This window comes from Melospiza georgiana, chromosome 2 (genome assembly GCF_028018845.1).
Source record: "Melospiza georgiana isolate bMelGeo1 chromosome 2, bMelGeo1.pri, whole genome shotgun sequence".
In the NCBI taxonomy this organism is placed as follows: domain Eukaryota; kingdom Metazoa; phylum Chordata; class Aves; order Passeriformes; family Passerellidae; genus Melospiza; species Melospiza georgiana.
The window spans coordinates 74,928,699-74,949,774 of NC_080431.1; the positions used below are offsets into that span (position 1 = coordinate 74,928,699).

The 21,076-nt window shown below is 39.9% G+C and overlaps 1 protein-coding gene across 6 annotated transcripts in view; it reads right to left on the reverse strand.

Moving 5' to 3' along the window:
• Positions 1-3,936: 3,936 nt before the first annotated feature.
• The window catches only part of PICALM (phosphatidylinositol binding clathrin assembly protein), a 65,941-nt gene continuing 48,801 nt past the window's right edge, over positions 3,937-21,076 (reverse strand). For 3 of the 6 annotated variants that reach the window (XM_058044863.1, XM_058044877.1, XM_058044878.1), the window contains 9 exons: positions 20,898-21,005; positions 19,895-20,026; positions 19,775-19,805; positions 18,870-18,969; positions 17,080-17,103; positions 15,015-15,074; positions 12,593-12,697; positions 6,515-6,617; positions 3,937-5,587 (listed from right to left, as the gene is read on the reverse strand). In XM_058044863.1, coding sequence (XP_057900846.1) covers positions 6,525-6,617; positions 12,593-12,697; positions 15,015-15,074; positions 17,080-17,103; positions 18,870-18,969; positions 19,775-19,805; positions 19,895-20,026; positions 20,898-21,005 — 653 coding nt within the window. In that variant the 3' untranslated portion in view covers positions 3,937-5,587; positions 6,515-6,524. The remainder of the gene's footprint in view (positions 5,588-6,514; positions 6,618-12,592; positions 12,698-15,014; positions 15,075-17,079; positions 17,104-18,869; positions 18,970-19,774; positions 19,806-19,894; positions 20,027-20,897; positions 21,006-21,076) is intronic. The other 3 variants (XM_058044867.1, XM_058044879.1, XM_058044873.1) reach the window with 2 other exon arrangements.

Sequence of the window (21,076 nt, forward strand, 5' to 3'; positions counted from 1 at the left end):
GTCAGTTTAGCCTTTTCCCATAACAGCCTGTGTGGGTGAGAGGGAGTTAAAAAGAAATCCCAAACATGCTAATTAGGGTTCAAGCCACAGGCAGCCTGCACAAGCCAGAAGCAACAGCCTTCAGCAAAACATATTTAGTGAAGTGTCCCAAATCCCCTTGATTTCTACAGGATTAGCATTAAGGCCACTGCAGGGCTTTCATATGGAGAAAGCTGGGTCTTCAGCCCAAGGCATCTGGATTTGATGAATTCGTTACTAGCAAAATCTCTGAGAAATGAGCAGCATATTGTAAAACAGAGGGCAGATCAGTCACTTTCTGGCAGCACAGCCAGTGCTTCCAAGCCCCACTTGGAGTTCACTACTCCAGTTAGGACCAAACTTATGGGAGTCACCCTTGTATTCCCAGCATTATGAAATAGCTTTTCTTTACTGTGTTACTGTTGCACAAGAGAGCTCTAGGATGCAAGCAGGGGTCCCGGTCTCCACAATTATAATCCAATCTAAGCTTCAGCTGAGGTGGAGTTGTGTGTTTAAGTAGAACAAAGCTCAAAAAAATTTGCAGTTTCAACAGGAAGAAAAAACCCAACAAGTATTCCTTGGAATTCAAAATTAAAGAAATATAAGCATCACTCAATTTGCATGGAAATAAAAACTACTTTAATAGAACTGAGGTCCATGAGCTGGAAGTGAGAAACATCAATCCATGAAATGTCTAAAAAGCACAATGAGGAGAGGTGTGCTGAGAGCCTGTATCCACTCCAGTGATGAAAGGAGCTGCTTACCTCAGCACTCTGCTGTCTTGAACCCTCTCTGAGCGACTGGCTTGTAGTGCTTTATAGTCTGGCTGTGCTGGTGTGATCTCCCCCAGCCTGAGCTGCAGGGAACATGGGTGATTTCACTTTTGGTCTGGTTTTTACGAGGTTTGCAACCTCCACTGTGGCGAGGTTATATAACAAGGCACTCTTTCCACAGGTTCAGACCTGCACGTTTTGCGAAAGGAGGGTTTAAGAGACTCGTTCTGCAGCATTTGTTCTTGTTTGGCTGCTTTCTGAGAGAGAAGTTATAAAACACTGCTTCTGTGGGTTAAAAGGAGTTTGCCAGAATAAGGTCAAGGCAGAAGGTAATGGACTGAAAAGCTACACTATAGTGACAAGCAGAGAACAGAGAATCTATTGGTGTTAGCATCTTTAGCCACTGATGTTTTGCAGCTGGATGTTCCTCCAAAAAAAGGCTTTTCCTTGGATTTTGAAACTAAGGATGTTTTTTGCAATACTACATTTCAGGGCTCATGTTCTGCAGTCTCTCACAAACACCATATTGTTTTAGGACATGACATGGCAATAAGATGCCAACAACTGTTGCCATATGTTGACAACTGAACATTGAGCCATGCTGAAAACTAGGATTTAACTTGGTGCTGGATCTTTGCTCACTTAGTGATTAAAGTAAAACAAGAAGCTAAAATTGTATCAAATACTGCATTTCTAAAAAACTCCAGTACTTGGGCAATTGCTGTAGCTGGCAGAGGGAAGTTCAGCAGTTACTGCCAAGAACAAAGCAGAGATCCATGCTAAGAAAATAAACCCAAGACCCCTGTGCTCCTTGTGTACTGCAGCTGCCGGATATCCAAAGCACTATGCTTGCATCCAACACATTGAATTTACCCATTATCACTTCACATAGAAATTTAAGCAAGTTGGCTTTTTGTTCCAAGGCTTTTTGATCTTTACTTCAGGAAATTTCATCATCAGAGAATGAAGAAAATAATTAAATGTGTTTTACTCGCTCCTAGACTGATCTGTTATCTTGGGCAGGCCATCTCACCGCATTACTCAACCTTCTGGTACAAAAAGGTGCTGAGGAGGTGGCAGCAATGTTACACCTTCAGGGAACCTGCCCAGGGTTTTCTTCTCCCCACTCATTCTCCTGATCCAGCCAGGATGCAGCTGAACAATCAGCTAAGTCCCTCTGCTCTCCAGATTGAACTTGGCAAACAGCAGCATCTCACAGATTTTTCTTGTTGGGCAAACTCAGTGGAAGATGTCAAGCCTGTTTCTGCTCTCTCCACTGTCGTGTGAGAGCTCCAAAGGTCAAGTCAAGAGACTGACAACAGGCCAAGGAGCAAGCTCTTGTTCAGTTTACATATGCTGCCATTAGCACTGCTCTTTTGTCTGTATTCAGCACATTTTTTCACCGCCCCTCACATTATCTTGTCAATCTTCTGCTCCCATCAGCATTTACTATCCTTCCCAGTGTTTTTAGCACTTAATTCTCATTTCTCTGCCACAATCTTTATCTCAATTATGTCATGGCCTTTAAGTTACAATTCATTTATGTTGCTACAAAATTTGTGTTAGGGTCTGTAAATGGGCACTTTTTGTCTAATGAAAGATGCAGGGTTTCACCCTGTCCCTTGTTCTTGCTGAAGGGCTGTTTGGCAGCTGGGAACGTCTGTGACTTATTCTGGCAGTTGGCTGAACGGAACCTCTGATGTCAAAAAGTCATGCAAAGACAGACTTTAAACATATCCTGAGGTACCATCTCAGTTTAGTTTGTGACTTTGAAACAAAGAAGAAAAGCAGCAAAGGAATTCAGATCTGTCTTCATATGAAGACTCAACATTAGTGATGTTGGAAAACTCAGGAGCTGTTCAAGTTCTTGTTCTGGCAAAAGTAATTGTCTCAATAGGTAAATCCAGTTGTTTTCATTATAAAATTCCCTAATCTAAAAACAAACAAACAAAAAAAAAGTGGTTATTCTGACACAGCAGCTCCCTACACAAAGCTTCAAGAGGAACCACATCCCCCCAGCAAAGCACTCCATCGTCCTTTGCTTGCTAAGGGCAGGCAGCTTCTCTACACAGTTTGCTCCTGTAGAATAAACAGCCTTTCCACTCAATTCTGAAGAGAACCAGGTTTTCACTACCCCCTATTATCGAAAAGTGCTAGTAATTAAAAAACAAAATACGTCTGCGTGCTGTGCTTTTTAAATTAAGCTGAGTGTGCTATTTCAGTGACACTGAAAGCAAACACTTATGGGAACAAAGCAAATGACAACCTACTACTCAGGAAAATTCTCAAGCCAGTTTGTCTCTGAAGAGTAAACCAAAGAGCAAGGGTTTTTAGCAAAGCCTTCAGCAAGAAGGCCTAATCTGCACAGCAGCTGTTTCAAGGAACACAGAGCAACAACGAGTGAGCACTAAAGGGTAACAGGAGTTCAGCATCCCTGCAGAAGACATGGGTTTGGGTGTTCACAATTCTTTGGTACTTTCATGATTTGCAGCCTCAAGTCCACAGCCACACAAAGAGTCCAAGGGATCGAAGAGATCTAGGAACACATCTATCCTCAGCCAAAAGCCTCAAGTTAGACTCTGCAGAGAGCAATGGAGACTGAAGAAGAAAATTAGCATCTGTTTTATCATAACCCAGCTCATCAGGCTCTGGAGGAAGATGAAGGTCTACCTTCTTCTTCACACAAGGTCTGAACAATCTGTTCCTTGGTACTTACTGAGGTAGGTAACAGGTCACAGACCCAACTCAAACAATTCACCTTTTTTATATTCTGACCACAAGCAAACTGACCCACACCGAAAGCCCCAGCAGTAGGAAGGCAAAATTTTAGTAAATGTGTATGAAACTCCAGATCTGGGTGTGTGTATTACATACTCTGTAATAGGTTCAGGGTTTTTTAAAGTCATGCTTTGAGAAAGAAATTTTAAATCTACTGACCTGTACTGCTCAGTTTATGATACCTTGGCCTCCAGGACAAGCCTCAGGTCGTTGTAAGGAGGAAAGTTCCACTTCTATCAACTCTTCCTGTGTCTAATTACAGAAGATGGTCTCAGCAAACTGTTCATAGCTTTTCCAGCACTACCTTCTGCTGTAAGATTAGGGAAGATAATAACAATTTTTGGGGACATAGTTATGCTTCTTGATCAGTTATGAACAGTACAAGTTTATTGCCATGAATAGTTTGAAAAACTAGAATGTGGTGAAATATCACGTTAGGTCAGGAAGGAGGAGACACCTTGTCACTGAGGCGTCCACCGAGGCTGTCCGTGACACCAGCCCAGGGAAGAGGCTGCATGGATCACGTCAGCCACAGGTTCAGAGTGCTGCACTTCCTGCAATACAATATGCACGTATGAAATACATTTGGTATTTTATTAAGTAAACAACGCAATTATCAGTGCACATTTTAAGCAGCAAAAAGAAAAGAAGCACCTCAGACTTTCATACCGTAACAAAAGTTCTGTGGAAGCTGCATTTTATTTGAAAATCCACCCATTTTTGCTAACATACATTTTAATATTTTAAACAAAAATAGAATCTGCAGAGACAATGCAGCAAGTATGCTTAATTCATGTACAGAATTGCTTTCGTATCATTGACTATCCTTCTGAAGGCCCCACTCCACCCAAAAGTTATGGTGTATTTACACAAAGCACCGATCAACAGCGCTACTTGAATTCCTCGTGAACTAAATACCCACTAGACATATGTAAGGAAGCTACTTCCCCTTTTTTACTTTTAAAAGGTACATGATCATGAACGAGCCCAATGAAAAGGCTTTCCCCCCCCAACACACAACACCTCAATTTATTTTTTTTTACAGAAAAGAAGGAAAGTCTTAAAAATGAAAGCAATCCTCACATTCATCTTGGAAAGGCCTTATAATGTCAAATGTAAAAATAATGACATGCCAAGCACAAAGCAATAAAGTTCCTTCCCAATGCACTAATGCTGAATTAAAAATGTAGTGCTTCTTCTAGTCAGTTAACTGTTCCCTTGCAAAATCCTAGGCACAGAATTGACTATAAGGATTAATGCGTTTTACAGCTCTTCCCTAATTCCCATATATACTGAGAATTCATTAGATTCAGACCTTTAAAATATTTAGTGCTCTGTATGTCAGCTGAAAAGCATTCTGAATCAGATTCATTCTTTGTGGATAAAAATCAGACATACTGTATACATCCATACTCATTTTCATAAGGAGGTTTTTTTGATACAATATTAATGTTAAATTGATAATCATAAATAAATACAAACAATAATACATAAGGAATGTCTACTGCAAACTGAATATATAATTTTTAAAAAAAGTTAATTTCCATTACTGCTGTGCCTACATTTGTGAGGATTGAAAAGGTAACTGCAGAATTAAGAGTTAGGATTCGACCCTCCCCTGCCCAGAGTCTTGTTTTGAGTTACGGTAAAGGACACATCTCCAATCCAGACAGCATTTCCAAACACCAATATCAATTTCCAGAATAAAGGCTTCTCTGCGTACGTTACCAATTAAGGATATTATTAGAAGCTGAGAGTATTGACTTGTTAGTCACCAGGACAAAAATAGGTCTTGGTCTTAATTCATGGCAATTCTTGGCTTTGTGTTGTGTACTGATGTCTTCTTATGGAGGTGTCCCAGCTTCCTTCATCGGTCTTCATCATTTCACTGCATCACTTAATGGAAGAGGAGAGTTCGAGGGACTGAAGTTAATTTTTTTCCTGGGAGTTTACTGCTGAGCACATCTTTTTGGAAACGTTCCTTTCTCTTCCATCTAACACAGTTACATAAACTGAATCTGGAAAGATGAAAAACCCTGGGGTTAACATGCAACAGAAGTAGGACTTCACTCTAAACCTTTTTTCTTCAAAAATTTCCATTCTTCTGATGCCCAAGCTACCCCATGATCTGAAGTTTTGAACAGAAATAAAATATTTTTACAAAATCAGGGCCAGGAAACAACCAAAAGACATCAGGATGTTCTTCCAACGACACCAGCCTTTGGAATAGCTCTGCATTAAAAATAAAACCCACCTAGTTATCCATGCAATATTGTCACCAGCGGCAGCATAACACAGACCAACACCATTATGAAGAGAACTCAGGGTCATTTTTCATGTTGAACCAGAGAAGTGCACAAAGAAAAGCAGCTGCTGTGTGCAATAAGCCTACTCTCTCTTTATACTACAAATTCTCAAGTTTCTTTTTCATGTTTTCACTCATTTTACTATTTAATTCCCACCTGCCCCTGACTGGTCAAAACCAACACAAGTCCTCCACTGCACCTCTGTACCATAATGGATCCCTGGCACATGTGAAACAAGCACCTCCTCCTGCATGAAAGGAACTCTGGCCAAGCCATGGGGAAGCGCACGAGCACCCTGCCAGCAGCACTCGGGGCTCTGCTGCTAACGCGGAACTCTGAACATCCTCCTGATGAGATGGTAAAGACCAGGTAGCACCAGTTCCTTCTCCCTAACTGCACCAAGTACCACATGAACTGGTTCTATTTCCAATGGACTGAGGCAAAATCACTCAATCAGCCTGTAAACTGCTGAAGTTAAACACAAAGAGTTTCCAAGTCACTTCCACAATGCTTCCAACTCAACAAGATTTGGTTTTATTTCCTTCAGAAACAGTTCTAGCCATGTTAATAAAACCTGAATTAGAACTTTTTTGTTTCATATCACAAACACCAGCATCTCCCCAGAATAATGGACAATACCTAAGTTGTTCTACAAGAAATCCTGGAGAGAGAGCTCTGCAAAGGGATCCTTTCCTGAGGCTCTGTGAGGACTCTGACTGGAAGGGCTGGATGCTGCAGACAGCTAGTAAGAAAGACGACAGAGAAAGGGAAAGAAAAAGAAAACAAGGTCTCAGAATGACAGAATATGAAAGCTAAACGTGTAATGAAAGGACAAGGGGAGGTTAAGAGGCACATTTGGCAGAAGTCAGCTATTAAAATAAGGTGTTTGGTTATATGGAAAACAAAGCCTCTTAAATGGTTGGTGTAATGTGGAAACAAGCCAGACATGACCCTCCAGAAAGGAAACACCAGTGGCATTGGCCAAAAAGCAGATACACACTTTCACAGCAGCTTTCTTCAAAGGAAGATACAAAACATTCAGCCTGACTTCTGTGAAACAAGTTAGTCCTCTCCCTGCTTTACTGGGAAAACTACAGCCTGGCAGGGAGAGATGATGCTGGGGTCTGGCCAGAGCATGGCAACTTTCCAGATGGTTTCTCCAGAAGGAATAGCTTTCAGCATCTTTTCTTGTCAAAATAGGATGCATATAAAAAGAGGTTGGATAGCAGAGAATAGTTAATTCTCAATTTGGGACCTAGAAGGAGAACAAGAGATATATTCTGTGAATAGGAGAAAAAAGGGAAAAAAAGGCAAAAAGATGAGAGTTTCAACTGCTACTGTGGCCGTTTCAGGTGAGAAATGAAGACTGTGACTGATAGTCTGTACACTCATAAAAATTGCATCCTACAGTCATGTACCTAAAGCAGCACACCACAAACTCAGTCATATAAAGCACATAACTTAAAGGTGGGTAATATTGGCATTCCAACTACTGCTGCTGGGAAAGACCAATAATCTGCAGACTGTACTTGCAGGAGTATCTGTGCTATTTGTTGATTTATTTTTCCTTCTGTGTTAGTATTTTTCCTAACAAAAAAAGAAAATGGTGTTTTATTAAATCCTATTTGCCCTCCCTCTGGGTAGAACACGCATGTTTCTGCACTTATAAATCAAAGTCAGCATCCTCCAATTTGGGTTCCTCACTGGAACAGCTTGTTCAGAACTGAGTCACTTGCACTCCATGCCCATGACAAAAAACATTGCATGAAGACCTTTTCCTTTGCAAATGCCAGGCACCTGCCAACCTACACATGACAGGAAATCTGCTTATGGGAATTGCTTGCACAAGTGCTCAGAGTGTAAATATTGCCATTGCACATTTAAATTTTTCACATGAACGTCTATTTTGGAAACCATATGAGAAGGAGGACTTCCTTCAGGATCAGTACATACTTAATCTGCATTGGAATCTTCATCTCCTCCTGAAACCCCATTCCCAATGGGGCATTCAGATCCAGTCACCATAAATAAATTGTGCAAAAGTCATGAGACAGAATGGGAAATGCTTGAGAAGCAGTTTCAGGACGTCAGAATTTCCCCTCTTAAACTTGGTTCTTTCCTTTGGGAAACCATAGGCAGACTAGTGATATGGTCCAACAGAGTCCTAACTTCAGCAAGGAATGCCTGCTGCCACTTGATTTCAGGAAACATTCCTCCTCTTCATGGTCAAATGCCTTGAAGTCACATAGATTTCTATCAAACTGAGTTGGCAGATCTCCAACCCACATCAAGTCCAAAGAAACGTCCCAGTTTGAAAGCAGTGTGGAAGATTGGTAGGTTTGGGCCACTTGCGCAACATCAGCACATAACCCAAACACAGGGGAAATTTCAGGAAGCCTGTTCAAGTTAAAATCGGAGGAAAAAACCTGATAATGCTATTACCTAGATGCCATAATTAAATTCAGCCAGGACTTGCAGTAAATACGCATTTTAACAAAATTCCTTTAATTATCAAAAAGGAGACCTAAAAAAAATGCATGGGAAGTATAGTTAGACGTTTCCTACATTGCACCTCTCCAGATTACTCCAGTTTATACATAGATCTGAAAGCAAGGACCACTCCTAACAGTTTCTAAGGAGAAGCATTTAAAACAACACTGCTGGCCATCAGTTTCTCTGGAGCTGTGGATGTAGTGCCCCTGCTGTCCAGAGCTGGTGTGATGTGAAATGCACTGCACCACACTGCTCAGACAGCTTAGGCTCACCTCCAGCATCAGCCGGCACTTCTCACTGCCTCCAGCAAAGACAAACCTCCCTGGAGTCCCAGTAAAACCTAAGAACCCGTCCATAAGCGAGCATTGGGCTGACTGCCACCATTGGCTACATTCTGGTTTCCCATGAAACGAGTCTGTCCAGCTGTTTTACCATATATTTCAGGGGTAATGTGCCAAAGCAAGCATCTTTAAGGTCTATTTTCTGGCATAAGTCTGTCCTGAACTTTCTACCCTGTTCTTACAGCTTCAAACACCCCTCAAACCCCCCTCCCTACACCCAGCCAAAAACCAACCACAAAACAGATCCACCAAACCAACTTACGCATTTGCACATTTACCTATTCTCCATCACCCAGGTGATCACTCCTGCTACTTGCCATGTACAAATGGCTGTGTTACAATTTACATAGATGTTGGCAGTGGGTGGAGTGATTTCTTTATTCTTTTTTAACTCTTAAATTTTCCACTACCCATCTGCTTCCCCCTCCTAAGGTTATGTCCCTCTGGGGACACCACACCAGAACATGTGACATGCGAAGGCACACGGATTTGTCCTAATTGTACTATTTTATATTGGCCAACACAACACTGTTGTTGGCTTAACAGCCACTGGGATACTCAGGCCTTGTGATGGGCAGACACATTCCAGCCCCTGTACATCAGTCAAATCTGGCTTGTCTGGGACTTTTGGCGTTTGCTGTCCTGTATCACATCTGCCATTCCTCTCCTTGAAGCACTGATTCAGCCTGCCCTCTCCTCAGACACACACACACACTTCCCCCTCACCAGCTACAATGTCATCAAACAACTCCAACCATTCTCACTGTTTCGGGTAGCACAAGGTAATAAGCTGCAGTGGGCAATGCCCACTATTTTATCATGATGAAAACTTATTTTCTTTGTCAGGTGGGAAATACTGCAAGATAAATATTTTCAAAGAAAAATTACACATCTTTCAAAACTATAAATGTCTTCTTTGCTCAGATTTCCATAGAAGTGACTGTTCTAGTTTCATTCTCAATTATTTCAAATTATTTTTTCCTTAAAAACCAAACTACCTTTGCTTTTGAATGCAACAATTAGGAAAAAAGTTGCAAGCATGTTAAGAGAACACTTGGAAGAGAAGCAAAAGAGGTATGTCTAGAGATAGAAAAAATTTATTAAGACTAATCCCTGAGAATATCAAGTTATGAACAACAGTTTAATTTATATGGAAACTGCACAACATTAAGATGCCTAATTTCCCAGTGTGTTCTCAACTCACTACAACTTGGCAATAAAATTTTTGGCAACAACTTCACATCTGTCATCATGCTTTTAAATACCTTTAGCTTTCTTTACTGTAGACAACACCCAAGATCTATCAGGAGACCAGAGGTGATATAATCTGGCGCTTTAAATATGAAAAACAATTTCGTTTTTGGCAAGTGATGACACCATGGACAAAACCAGTAATAGAATAATGGTGTTTACAGTGATCCATGTGGGCAGTTTCAGCTGTGTGCCTTTCAGATAACCATTATTTATTCTTTAAGATTTGTTTACTGACCCCAAGAACACATGTTTCTGTTTCTTTTACTTTCCTTTTTCTATTTCTGGCACAACAAGAGCATTAACTAAACTTAAAGTGCAAAATATGCTCTCAGAAGAGCCTCAAGACTCAGCACACAGTAAATTCAGTGTGATAAGAGTGCAATTCCCCTCCGTGGCTGTACATTAATAAACTCTGCTGTGTATGGGGAAGCTCTCACATGCAGCCCTTGTTTCATTTAATATGCTTTATTGACATGAGGGTTCTGAAAACTTGACACCTTCCAGCAACAAAGACTGTGTGTCTCAGGGAAAACCCTTCTTGGTCACAGCAAATGCTGACTCAAAGGGTGTGTTTTCAATGAAATTAATTCTCAAAGGAGCCAAACACTGTCAGGTAAGAGAATAAATATAGCTGCATACACCTCACTTGTGACTAATTCCTCTTTCTCCTGTTCTGACAGCCAGCTGGGATTCAACCAAAGCCACACCCTGCAATGTCAAATGAAGCAGAAAAGGCTCACTGAGCTATTTAGACCCATCTACCCGTTCATAACTGAATTAGGCAGGTAGGCAGGTTTTTTTTTAAGGATCATTTCAATTTTTTTTTAATGTAGAGAAAACTCCTATCCTTGAGGATCCTTTTACTTGGTCAATATTTAACAACAGTCATAAACACTATTTGTCCTCTTGAAATGGTATAAAATCCATGTGAAAAATACCAAATCACTTATGTGACAGTGAAGGTGCAAAGCAGGTCTCAGAAGTCTAAGACAAAGCCAGTTGAGAATTGCTAAAGATTTCTTTCTAGCTAAAGAAATCTAACAGCATCTCTTCCAGATAAAGCATTTAGAAGAGATATTTAGAAAAAAACCCTATTCATAAGGCTGTATTTTGAAGAAGACAATGGGCATACAGCCCACTGGGAGCACACAGCAGAACCCTTCTCATAAAAGGAGCAGACTGAGGCACTGGAAAATGCTTGAGGCTCTTTTTAGTTCCAGCTTGCTGCTGAATTCTCTTCCCTCCACAGTCTAGTCCCAAACACTGCAGTTACACCAACCTATATCTAGGTGAAGTCATACATGAATGCTTCTAAACATTCATCTATAGAAACAGAGCTCTTTATAATAAGATCAAAATACAGGCACAATATATTTCATTTTTCTAAGAGAAGGTCTGATGTGCAGAGTGAACTTTGAAAAAGAGGAATGTGATAGGTGAGTAAAACTACACTTAATCCTGGAGTTTCAGTCTGCCAGTTAAACTTGGCTCTGCCTCTAACTCCAGTTCACAAATACAAAGTCTCAAAGATATCAGAATTTTCCAAAAATAGTATGAAGGTGGTCAGGGTTATCCATCCCCTCTTCCTCCTACTTTTTAAAATGTTTTTCTTACCATTAACAAAACCCTCTCTTTAGATGCCTATTGGGTTATAAAAGTGAGTTCAGACAGAAATTTCCCAGTGACAGATATTTGTAAAACAAACAGTAAAACAAATCAATAACAGGTATGTATTTAAGTCCAGTTAGTTCAGAGTGGCCCTTTAGCACACTCATTCCAGCAGGTTAGGTAACAATCTGGACACAGCACATCCTGAGAAACAGGTAACCAGGGGATTTAAGGAACACTCCACCTAAGGTAGCACTTAACAGGGAAAGGCCAGGTAGATCAGTACTGCAATTGCGCATCCTCACTATGCTGCACATGCAGTCTCCTGCAAAACCATGGAGGAACACAAAGCCCACTGGAGACCAGCGTGGTTAACACCAGATGGACGTGCCACGTGCCTCCCACGGAGGTGCTCAGGACCAACAATGGAGTAGTGGGTTGAATTTTCATCAAGTTCGATGCCACAATTCTTTCAAACCCACCTAATCCAGTCATGGGCATAAAAGGCTACACACACCCTGTCTGGCCCCTGCAAAATGCTCTAATACAAACACACACCTTGCACCTTGGGTACTTTATAATCTAATACTTTCAAATGTAACAGGGAAAAGAACAGTGACACGTATACTCAGGAAAAAGCTGGAATAGCCAATCTCACATAAACACACTCCGAGAGTAAAGCAGCATGGAATATGACTTTGGGGAAAAAGCTCATCTTCAGCAAAGGGCACAGACATGAGCTTTTGCTATTCTTTGTCATTGTAACATTCCCAGAAAAACAATGCCTGAAAAAGACCTATCCTCTTTGGTTCAGTAACACAAATTTGCTGCTGTCAACATGGATACAAGCAGATAGGAAGCAAGCCTTCCATGAACTTTCCATGAACTTGTGCAATAATTTGCCCAACACAAATAAGAGATATTAATTATATCTAAGTGTAAAAATAGCATATTTAATATACTTCTAAAGAAACTGCCTTGTGTAATTCATTCCCAGCACCAGCAATTTGAATATACACACCTGTGCTCCCGGTACAGGGCCAAAGGGGTTTGGTGGTCTCATGACTGGCTGACTGTATATCAAAGTTGGCTGGGTCATTACTGGTATGCCTCCCATCTGTGATGGCTGAAAAAAACCAGACAGCATCAAATCACACACAGCATTAATACATTTCAAGTATTTCAGGAGATAAAGGAAAATGGCAAATGGGTGAAAAGTCTTGGTCATATTTGAGATATGCAACCATGTGAGATCCTTCTAAATATTCTGCAAATAAAGGTTACTGGAAAGGAACATTAGAACCTTTCCAAGGAATTTTTCTCAATAACAACAGAGCCCATTCAATCTCTTGCTGCAAAGATCTGAAGCACTAAAACATTTATTAGACAAGCATTTGTGCTGGTCCTTCTGCTCCCCAACGTGAGGTCTGACAGCACCTCCCTGACTGCCTCTGACAGCACCAGCACAGTTTTGGAGACAGCAGTGCAGTGCTGACATAGCTCTGGACAAAACTGAAAACTGAGAGCTGTACATGCAATTAATGTCAAGTAATTATGCAATCAGAGTCAAAGTGTAACCAACACTCCAGCTGAGCCAAATTAGAAGTTTAATGGGTATTAATGGTCTTAAAAGTCAGGTTATATTTAACACAGATGCCCATCTCTGGCACTGCTTTTGGCATTTCCCTCAGGCTTGGGTTGACAGCCAGCAGCAGTCCTACTGAAGCAATCCCCACACCAAGCAGCTTTTCCCTGACTAATCCTGGTAGTGGTGGTACTCTTCCTATCATGCCTACCAGCTGTTTGGGCAATCACAGGGTGAACCCATTCAACAAACTGACCCTAATGAAAATACACTATAAAAAAATATAAGAACATCTGAACAAGTGCTGGCCCAAGACACAGGAAACAGAAGCCAGGGAATGCCCAGGCACAGTGCTACAGCACTAAACAACCTGCCTGTCCCAGCAAGCTCGCGACATGTGGGAACATAAGGGAAAAGCCTGCACTTAGACAGGACTATCCTCAGAACTCTGGCCCTCACTATTGCTTTTATGAAAAACTAAAATGTTAACAGCAAGGGCTCTATATTGAGTCAACATTTCAGAGATTCCTTATGGTAAATGTCCTGAGTAAAGCCTGAATGAGCCAGGGCAGATTTCAGGACGTGCTATGGAGCCCAGTGATCATTCTGTAAAGGCCCACGTCACCCACCTGCTCAGATCCTGGACATGTTTGAACAAGCAGCAGCAATTCAGGGTAATAGAGTTCTGTCTCCTTAACTCCAGTTTCTATTTCACACTGGCATTTAAACCCCACAATTAAACATAACACAACAATGTAACATAACAAGCAAGATTACTTTTCAGGCATGTTGCCTTCCCCTGCTGCTGACTCAAAATAACCATGAAAATGCTGCTGGTACCACAGGAGCAAAGTTGTGTAGATCAACTTTGTATGTAGACCAATGTAGAATCCATACTGACGTTAGTTTAAGCATAACAGCTTTGACCAAGAACATGGGAGTTCATGGATAGGTAACAGGAATATGATGATATATGATACTCTCCCAAGAGGCCCTCAAAAATATAGTTGGACACTTCTGCAGTTCACTTACTGAGTGTATAGAAGTTATAAGTCATTAAAGTAATTTGGTTATATGATGAAAGATTTAATTTTTTTGTTTCCTTTAATCTGTGAGCATTTAATAGAATAACTGCTTGAAGCAAGTTTTCTTGCCTTTTATTCACCCAGGAAAGCTGTGCTGCATCAAAATCATACTAAAAAGAGCTAAGGCATATAATTTCAGAAATATTTTAAAATTTAAGGTAAGAACAAAAATTTGCCAAGCAAAAAGCAGGAAGGTCAGGTTTATGTCAAAAGCCTTGAGGCGCTGGTGTGTCACCAAGAGATCCAACTCTCAACTAAAACCACACCATATTGCAGTGTCACAAACTTGCACTTCTGTAGCATTAATCATCACAGATTCTTGCTCCCAGACCTCAGCAGAAGGTATTTAAGGAAGGCTTCACTTCACCAAGAAAACATTTCTGTTCTGAAAACAGATATCTATATTGATGCAATAAACTTATTTCTATGCTAAACTTATTTCCATGCCAATAAGGATCACCAAGAACAGACACTGTAATTTTCATAGAATCACAGAATGGTTTGAGTTGGAAGGGACCTTAAACACGATCTAGTCCCATTTTAAGAAGTTTATGAATAAAACAAGTGAAGTAAGGAAGGGTAGACTTAAGTTCAGACAAACAGCATGTAAGTGGTTCAGAAAACCAGAAGTTAATAATTGGTGAGGAATAAATGAATGGGAGTTGAAATTCAGTCTTCAGTAGAACAGTTGAGGAAAACAAGAGCTACCAAACTATAAGCAATCAAACAACATACAGCATGTGCCTGGCTGGAGCTGTAGGAATTGCACTCACCATCACGTAGCCCATCATTCCTGTTGGCGTTGTGGCAGGATAGGCCATTACAGGGGGTGCCTGGTGTGAGAAACAGTGGTGAACTGAGAGGAGAAGAGATCAGCTGCACACTAACACATTGCTTTCTAAGGATCACCTGCAGCACTCAGCTTATTATGAACATAGCAAAGAATAAATAGCATTTGCAGTCTGGTGTTAAGAGTGTATCCTAATTATTTCAGATGGAGTACAATACCTAAACTAAAGTTTATAGGCCATCTTGGCAAATCTTTAATAATGTATTTGCTTTTATCGTGTTAGGATTCTGGCTGATGAACTAAACTGCATGTACCACTCTCTCAACATCCTGTTTAGAGAACACAGTACAAGACTCAGAGAAGTTTGAGAGAAAATATTTATGAAACAGAAGCACATTTTTAATCCTATGTAGTATATACTTATATTTCAGTATCAAAAGTAATTGTACACAACAAGTCTTAAGAGAGAATTTCAAAGACGAAAAGATGAAATTACCATTGCTTCTGCTGACACTTGGAGGAATTCTCTTTAGCCAGGATGAACATATTATGAGGATTCTCCTAGCAGGCTTTGATATAAATTAGACTCTCACAGGAATAGCCAGTTGGCACTCCCTCTCCCTCACTCACTCCATTCACTGCATTTGAACTTGCTAAAAGTCCTCTTAGTACTTGGCAGATACATTTATTACCCTGATGCGCTTACTGTACTTTTATGAAGGTACAGCACAACTGCTCTCAAAACTGGGGTGAACTTCTGTTTTGTAACCAGCTTGGCAATATTTAGGTAGAAAAACAGCTGATAACTCTTAGAAATTTAAACGAAGATAGTTCTTAATCTCTTAGTCATATTCTTTATTCTACAGTTTATTATCCACTTTCTAAATCAGTATTAACTATTTTAAGGACAAAAAAGTTGGATTTTTTTTCAGACTAAACTGGTGCTTACAGATATTTAGATAACTTGCTATCCACTCCAGCACCTGTTAGTCTACCCTCTTAGAAAAAAAACAGTAATTTTCATCTTTTTGCTGTGGGGATTTCTATTCAAGACAAACACCATAAGCATTTCTTGGTACACAGACATTACTGCTACAGAAAAGAGGCAAATCATAAACCATTAATCATATTGGATTAATTAAAGCAGATAAATTGTTTCATTAGGAATAGGGCATCAGGAAAGCTGCTTCTGAATTCAGTTCAAAGGTATCAGCTGCTTTTTTTAATAGAGTAGAGCCAGTGCAAATGGCATTTCAATTGCCATGAGAACAGATAGAAAATCATCTGGACAGCATATTTGCAATATATTTCACACAGCAGGCAAAGCTATCCAGAAAATTACAATTTTTTTTTTGTTTTGCTTGTGTACACACACCTACACAAACATGCTGAATAAACTTATTGTTGAGTGCTCAAATATGGACCTACCACCCTTTAGTTACAGAGTTACCCTGGAATAAAAACAAAGTACAGGGAAAGACCAATATTGCTGTTGACATAAAGAAAAAAGTCCTTGGAAATGAAAGCTTGCATTCCTCAGACAGCAAGCACAGGTTAGTTCTTGCCCTCTGTAAACTATCTGCATTAATTTTCTTTCTTCATATGAGTATTAATGACATATTGGTCTCTCCCCACTTAAAAAAAATTTAAAAATCAAAATCTACCATAAATGTGGATCAAGTGCCATGTATAACAGAAGCCTGTGAGGTTTCATGCAGTTATTCAAACACGATATTTTTATCTTCATTCAGAATCCACCAAATGCATTAAAGGCAGCACAGACACACACCCCAGCTCTCTGGCAGCAGATGGTACAGTTTAAAGCAAGGAAAAATAATCTTGGTATTTCCCATGCCATCATTCGATTCAAGAGCCTGCACACCACCTATGAAGTTTGTGTATGCTAGGAAAAGCTCAATTTTTGGCACACCAAAGATTTTCAAATGAGAAATGTGTAAATAGCGAGGAGGTTATGAGATTCTGCAACAGCAGTGGTTAATATCAGCATGCCAGTCGATTGCAAAAAGGCTGTGGGTTGTTTCACTTACGTATTGTGGAAAATGCATGCCATTCTGTATTTCCCAGGGAGAACAATTACATAATGCAATAACACTGGATTAGAAGCAAATACTTACACAACAGAATATACACAGATAGCATTTTAGTTCACAAATACATTAAATGTTTATTCCAACACATTCTTGTAATTCAAGTCATTCACTGAGACAACACACCTGTGATACTGTCATTGGTATTAGGTTTGACATTGGTTTGCATAGTCCATTTATTTGGTATATGCCTTTTTCATCAAAGATTTTCAAAAGCATATTTACTTAGCAAGCTGCAGCAACTCCACAATAAATGGACCAGCTGAGGAAAACAAAGCTTTTTTTCCCCCCTCACATTATTTCTTTTTCAAGTTTTTTTTATGTTTATAGAACAGTTTCACAAGAAGTGTCTCAACAGTATCTCTCAATAATAAAAGCTGTTAATTGTAATGACTTATCATCACAAGATGTAGATATAAGACATGAGTTATTAAACAGATTCAAGCACACAGGTAAACTCAAAACACCAGTCATTAGCACAGCTAAGTAGTTACAATTTCTTCAATATCTACATATCCTCCAGTAAGATCCACAAACATATTTCTCCCTAAATAATTGTAGTGAGTTGATAGGGGACGCCTGGTAGGGAAGAGATGGCAGATCGAGGGAGACAAGTTCTATCTTTCCAAATCCACAATATTGCATTACTGCACTGCAGATTCAACCTCCCCCAGTCAGAATCAGATGCAATAAATAGTTGGGGGCTGTTTTTTATCTGCTCTACCCATGTACAGCTCTCCAGGTCATTGGTGAAAGGGTGAGTAGGATTCACATGCAAAAATGTTCTGTGAATGTTGTGAAAACTACTTCTGTAAAGCCTTAACACGTAGTTAAAAGCCCTCCCCCTACACTGATACCCCAAAATCCTTGCCAATACTACCTGTTAAAACATACATGAACTTGCTCATCAAAACTGACATGGATTAAAAGCAAGTGCACACACCAGGCCAGGAAAGCAGTAGTTACGTACATTAATAAAGCTGTAGTCACAGACACCTCTGCAAGTATCATAGGGCCAGTTCCCACCCCCAGAGCAGGCCAAGTTACCATGTAATGATGTAAGTGCACCTGTAAGTGCACCCGAAGGACACTTCCACACTTCCACCTTTCTAGACTGCCAAATGCCTCCTCACTCCTTGGGATTCCGAGTTTTATGTCATAAACTCATACAATGCTCTGCGTTGGAAAGTACTTTGATGGTGACCCAGTTTGAACCCCCCTGCTATGGACCCAGACACCTTCCACTAGACCAGGCTGCTCAAAGCCCCAGCCAGCCTGGCCTTGAACACTTCCAGGGACTGGGGCTTTCACAGCTTCTCTGGGAAACCCCTGTCAGTGCCTCAACACCTTCACAGTAAAGAATTTCTTCCTCGTATCTAATCTAAACCTGACCTCTGTCAGTTCACAGCCATTGCCCCTTGTCCTGTCTCAATAGGCACTTGAAAAGTCCATTGAGTGAAACCCAGAAAGCCCTACCTCCCAAGAGAGAGGCTGCTCAAACCCTACTGAAGTTGGTGCTAAACCTGCATATCCTATCACAAACTGTTTACTAGAATCACACAGCCAATAAAAACAAATCCCAGTAGCACACAGCTCCAGCTGACCACTTCTTCAATCTTCTATTACCCTTTTACTATAACTATAGATCATTTTAAAATTCATCCATTACACAAGACCCTGCAGACCTAAATTGCAGGGAACTCACTATTTTAAAATGAGCATTTGCTTACCAACGTTGGAGCGTTCCACGCAGTTGTAGGTGCAATCTTGGGTTGCCAGTTGGAACCACCTGTTAGTTTCTTTTCACCTGGCTGAGTCCAGTTTACATCACTTGAAATAAATTTTTTTTAAAAATTGTTAGAAAACATTGGACTTCCTTAAAAAACAGGTAAACACCATTTCCACTTGGGAATGAGGCTTCTTTATTAATGAAGCTCATTTAGCAAAGGGATTGATAAAAAATTTCATGACAACATGTTTTGGCTTGGAAAAGTAAGAAAAGATGTTCAGCATGAGCCCCCTCAGCATCTCAATCAACTTGCCCAGAATAGGTAAGTTAGTATCTGACTCAGAGCAAGACATTTGAGTAAGATTTCAAGACAGCATATTAGTTTTCTGCACGATTTCAGAGTTGACACAGATGGTCCCAACAAATTTGAAATTTGCCAATTCCATTTTGCGGCTTTGCTGCTAGAGCTGATGTTCCCTACCCTCAAACACACACCCCCTGCTTCAGAATTCACTGGTCTAAAGGTCAGCCTCAAGACAGAGGTTGCAGTTTCACAATCTTGAAAACCGCTCTGCTCACACTCAGGTCATACCAAGTATTTAGGGAGTGCTATGACTACCAGCAACAACTACAAGGAAACATTTTGATGAACTATTTTTTTTAATATACCTGAAATCTGAAAGGAATCAGACCCAAGACACCTTGCCTGCTGCTGTCATTGTCACTGCCACTCAGTCTACAGTCAACCTTCCAATAGCTCTCAACAATTCATTACACCTTGTGCACTCCCACATGTGCTCTGAAGGCTAACATTATGTTTTGGTATGTACAGTTTTCAACATGCACATTCATGAAAATTTACTATCATGAAAATCCAAATGCTCAACTTCTGTTAAACATACTCACTTTTTAGTAGTTCCATTTCCAATGCCCAAATCTGTCACAAGGGAGAAAAAGAGACTACTGAAATTCTGTTTGTTTAAAAGAAATCACTAAGTATTTACATGTTAGTGGTTCCATACTTACTGCCTACAAGATTGGCTAAAGATGAATCCAGATCATCTGACACTAATTTATTAGGCGGTACTTTGGCAACTGGAAGACTCTGGTTTTGAGAGGCCACTGTTGGTTTTAGGAGACCACCTAGTTCATCAAAGCCTTGGAATGAGAAACATAAATTATTTGAATCACAGGCCTCCCACAAATGTCATGATATTCAATTAGACAGCAAAGTCAGGACAATGGCTAAAATCCAAAGTTAACCTGGTGATGCTACCTTATACAGGAAGGATAAAACTTATTATGCCTCTTGATAAAAAAGATATTTACTATGGAAATCAGATTTCAGTTCAGTGGTTTAACCTATGGGACAATTTTACATGAAATGGATTCATAGTGACTGTAAAGCAGTCAAAATGTTAAAAAAAAACCCCATAGAAAGTGTTTCAATCATACAAACACATCTATTTGCTTTTAGCAAATCAATGGCTTAGGAAAAAAAAATCTGATGTCAAGAGTCTAATGAAAAATATCAGAAAATATCTACTTTCCAGATGCTCAAAAGAACAGAAAGAGCACTATGATTTCAATCCAAATTAACTGTACTGACTGATCATTTTCTAAAGCAATATTAATGTCAAAAGAGGAGGCAAAGGAGTGCCAAAAACCATTGTGTAGATATATAAAATGAAGATGAAATTTTACCTCCTCCAACCACACTCTACAAATACAGACTTAATTTCAGCTCACAGCATATAAAAATGAAGGCTGTTCACTGTGTGAAGTTCTAATGTATAAAACATTTAAGTGAGGGAAATCAGTGTAAACATTTCAGCAGAGTGTAGAAATAGCCTGTAAAGAAAAATTATTTGATTAATGCTGTTATTGACCTTTTAAAATCAGCTTTCTTTTCTTCATCTGAAACTCTGTCCCAGTAGTGTAAGTAAATACATATTAAGAGATTTATACCTCAAGACTAAAATAAATTAAAGGAAAGGATATACATGATTTATTTTAGCAAGTGTCTTACCACCAGAATCTGGGACAACATTAGAAGATTTGTTTCCAAACACAGACTCAAAGTCAACATTAAGGCCAGCTGATGGCTGTGGTTGAGCAACAGGAGATGGGGTGAACCCTGTGGGGAAAAAAAAGAAAGAAATTGTATGTTTTTATACAGCATTTCCCATAAATCCACCTTTATGCAAG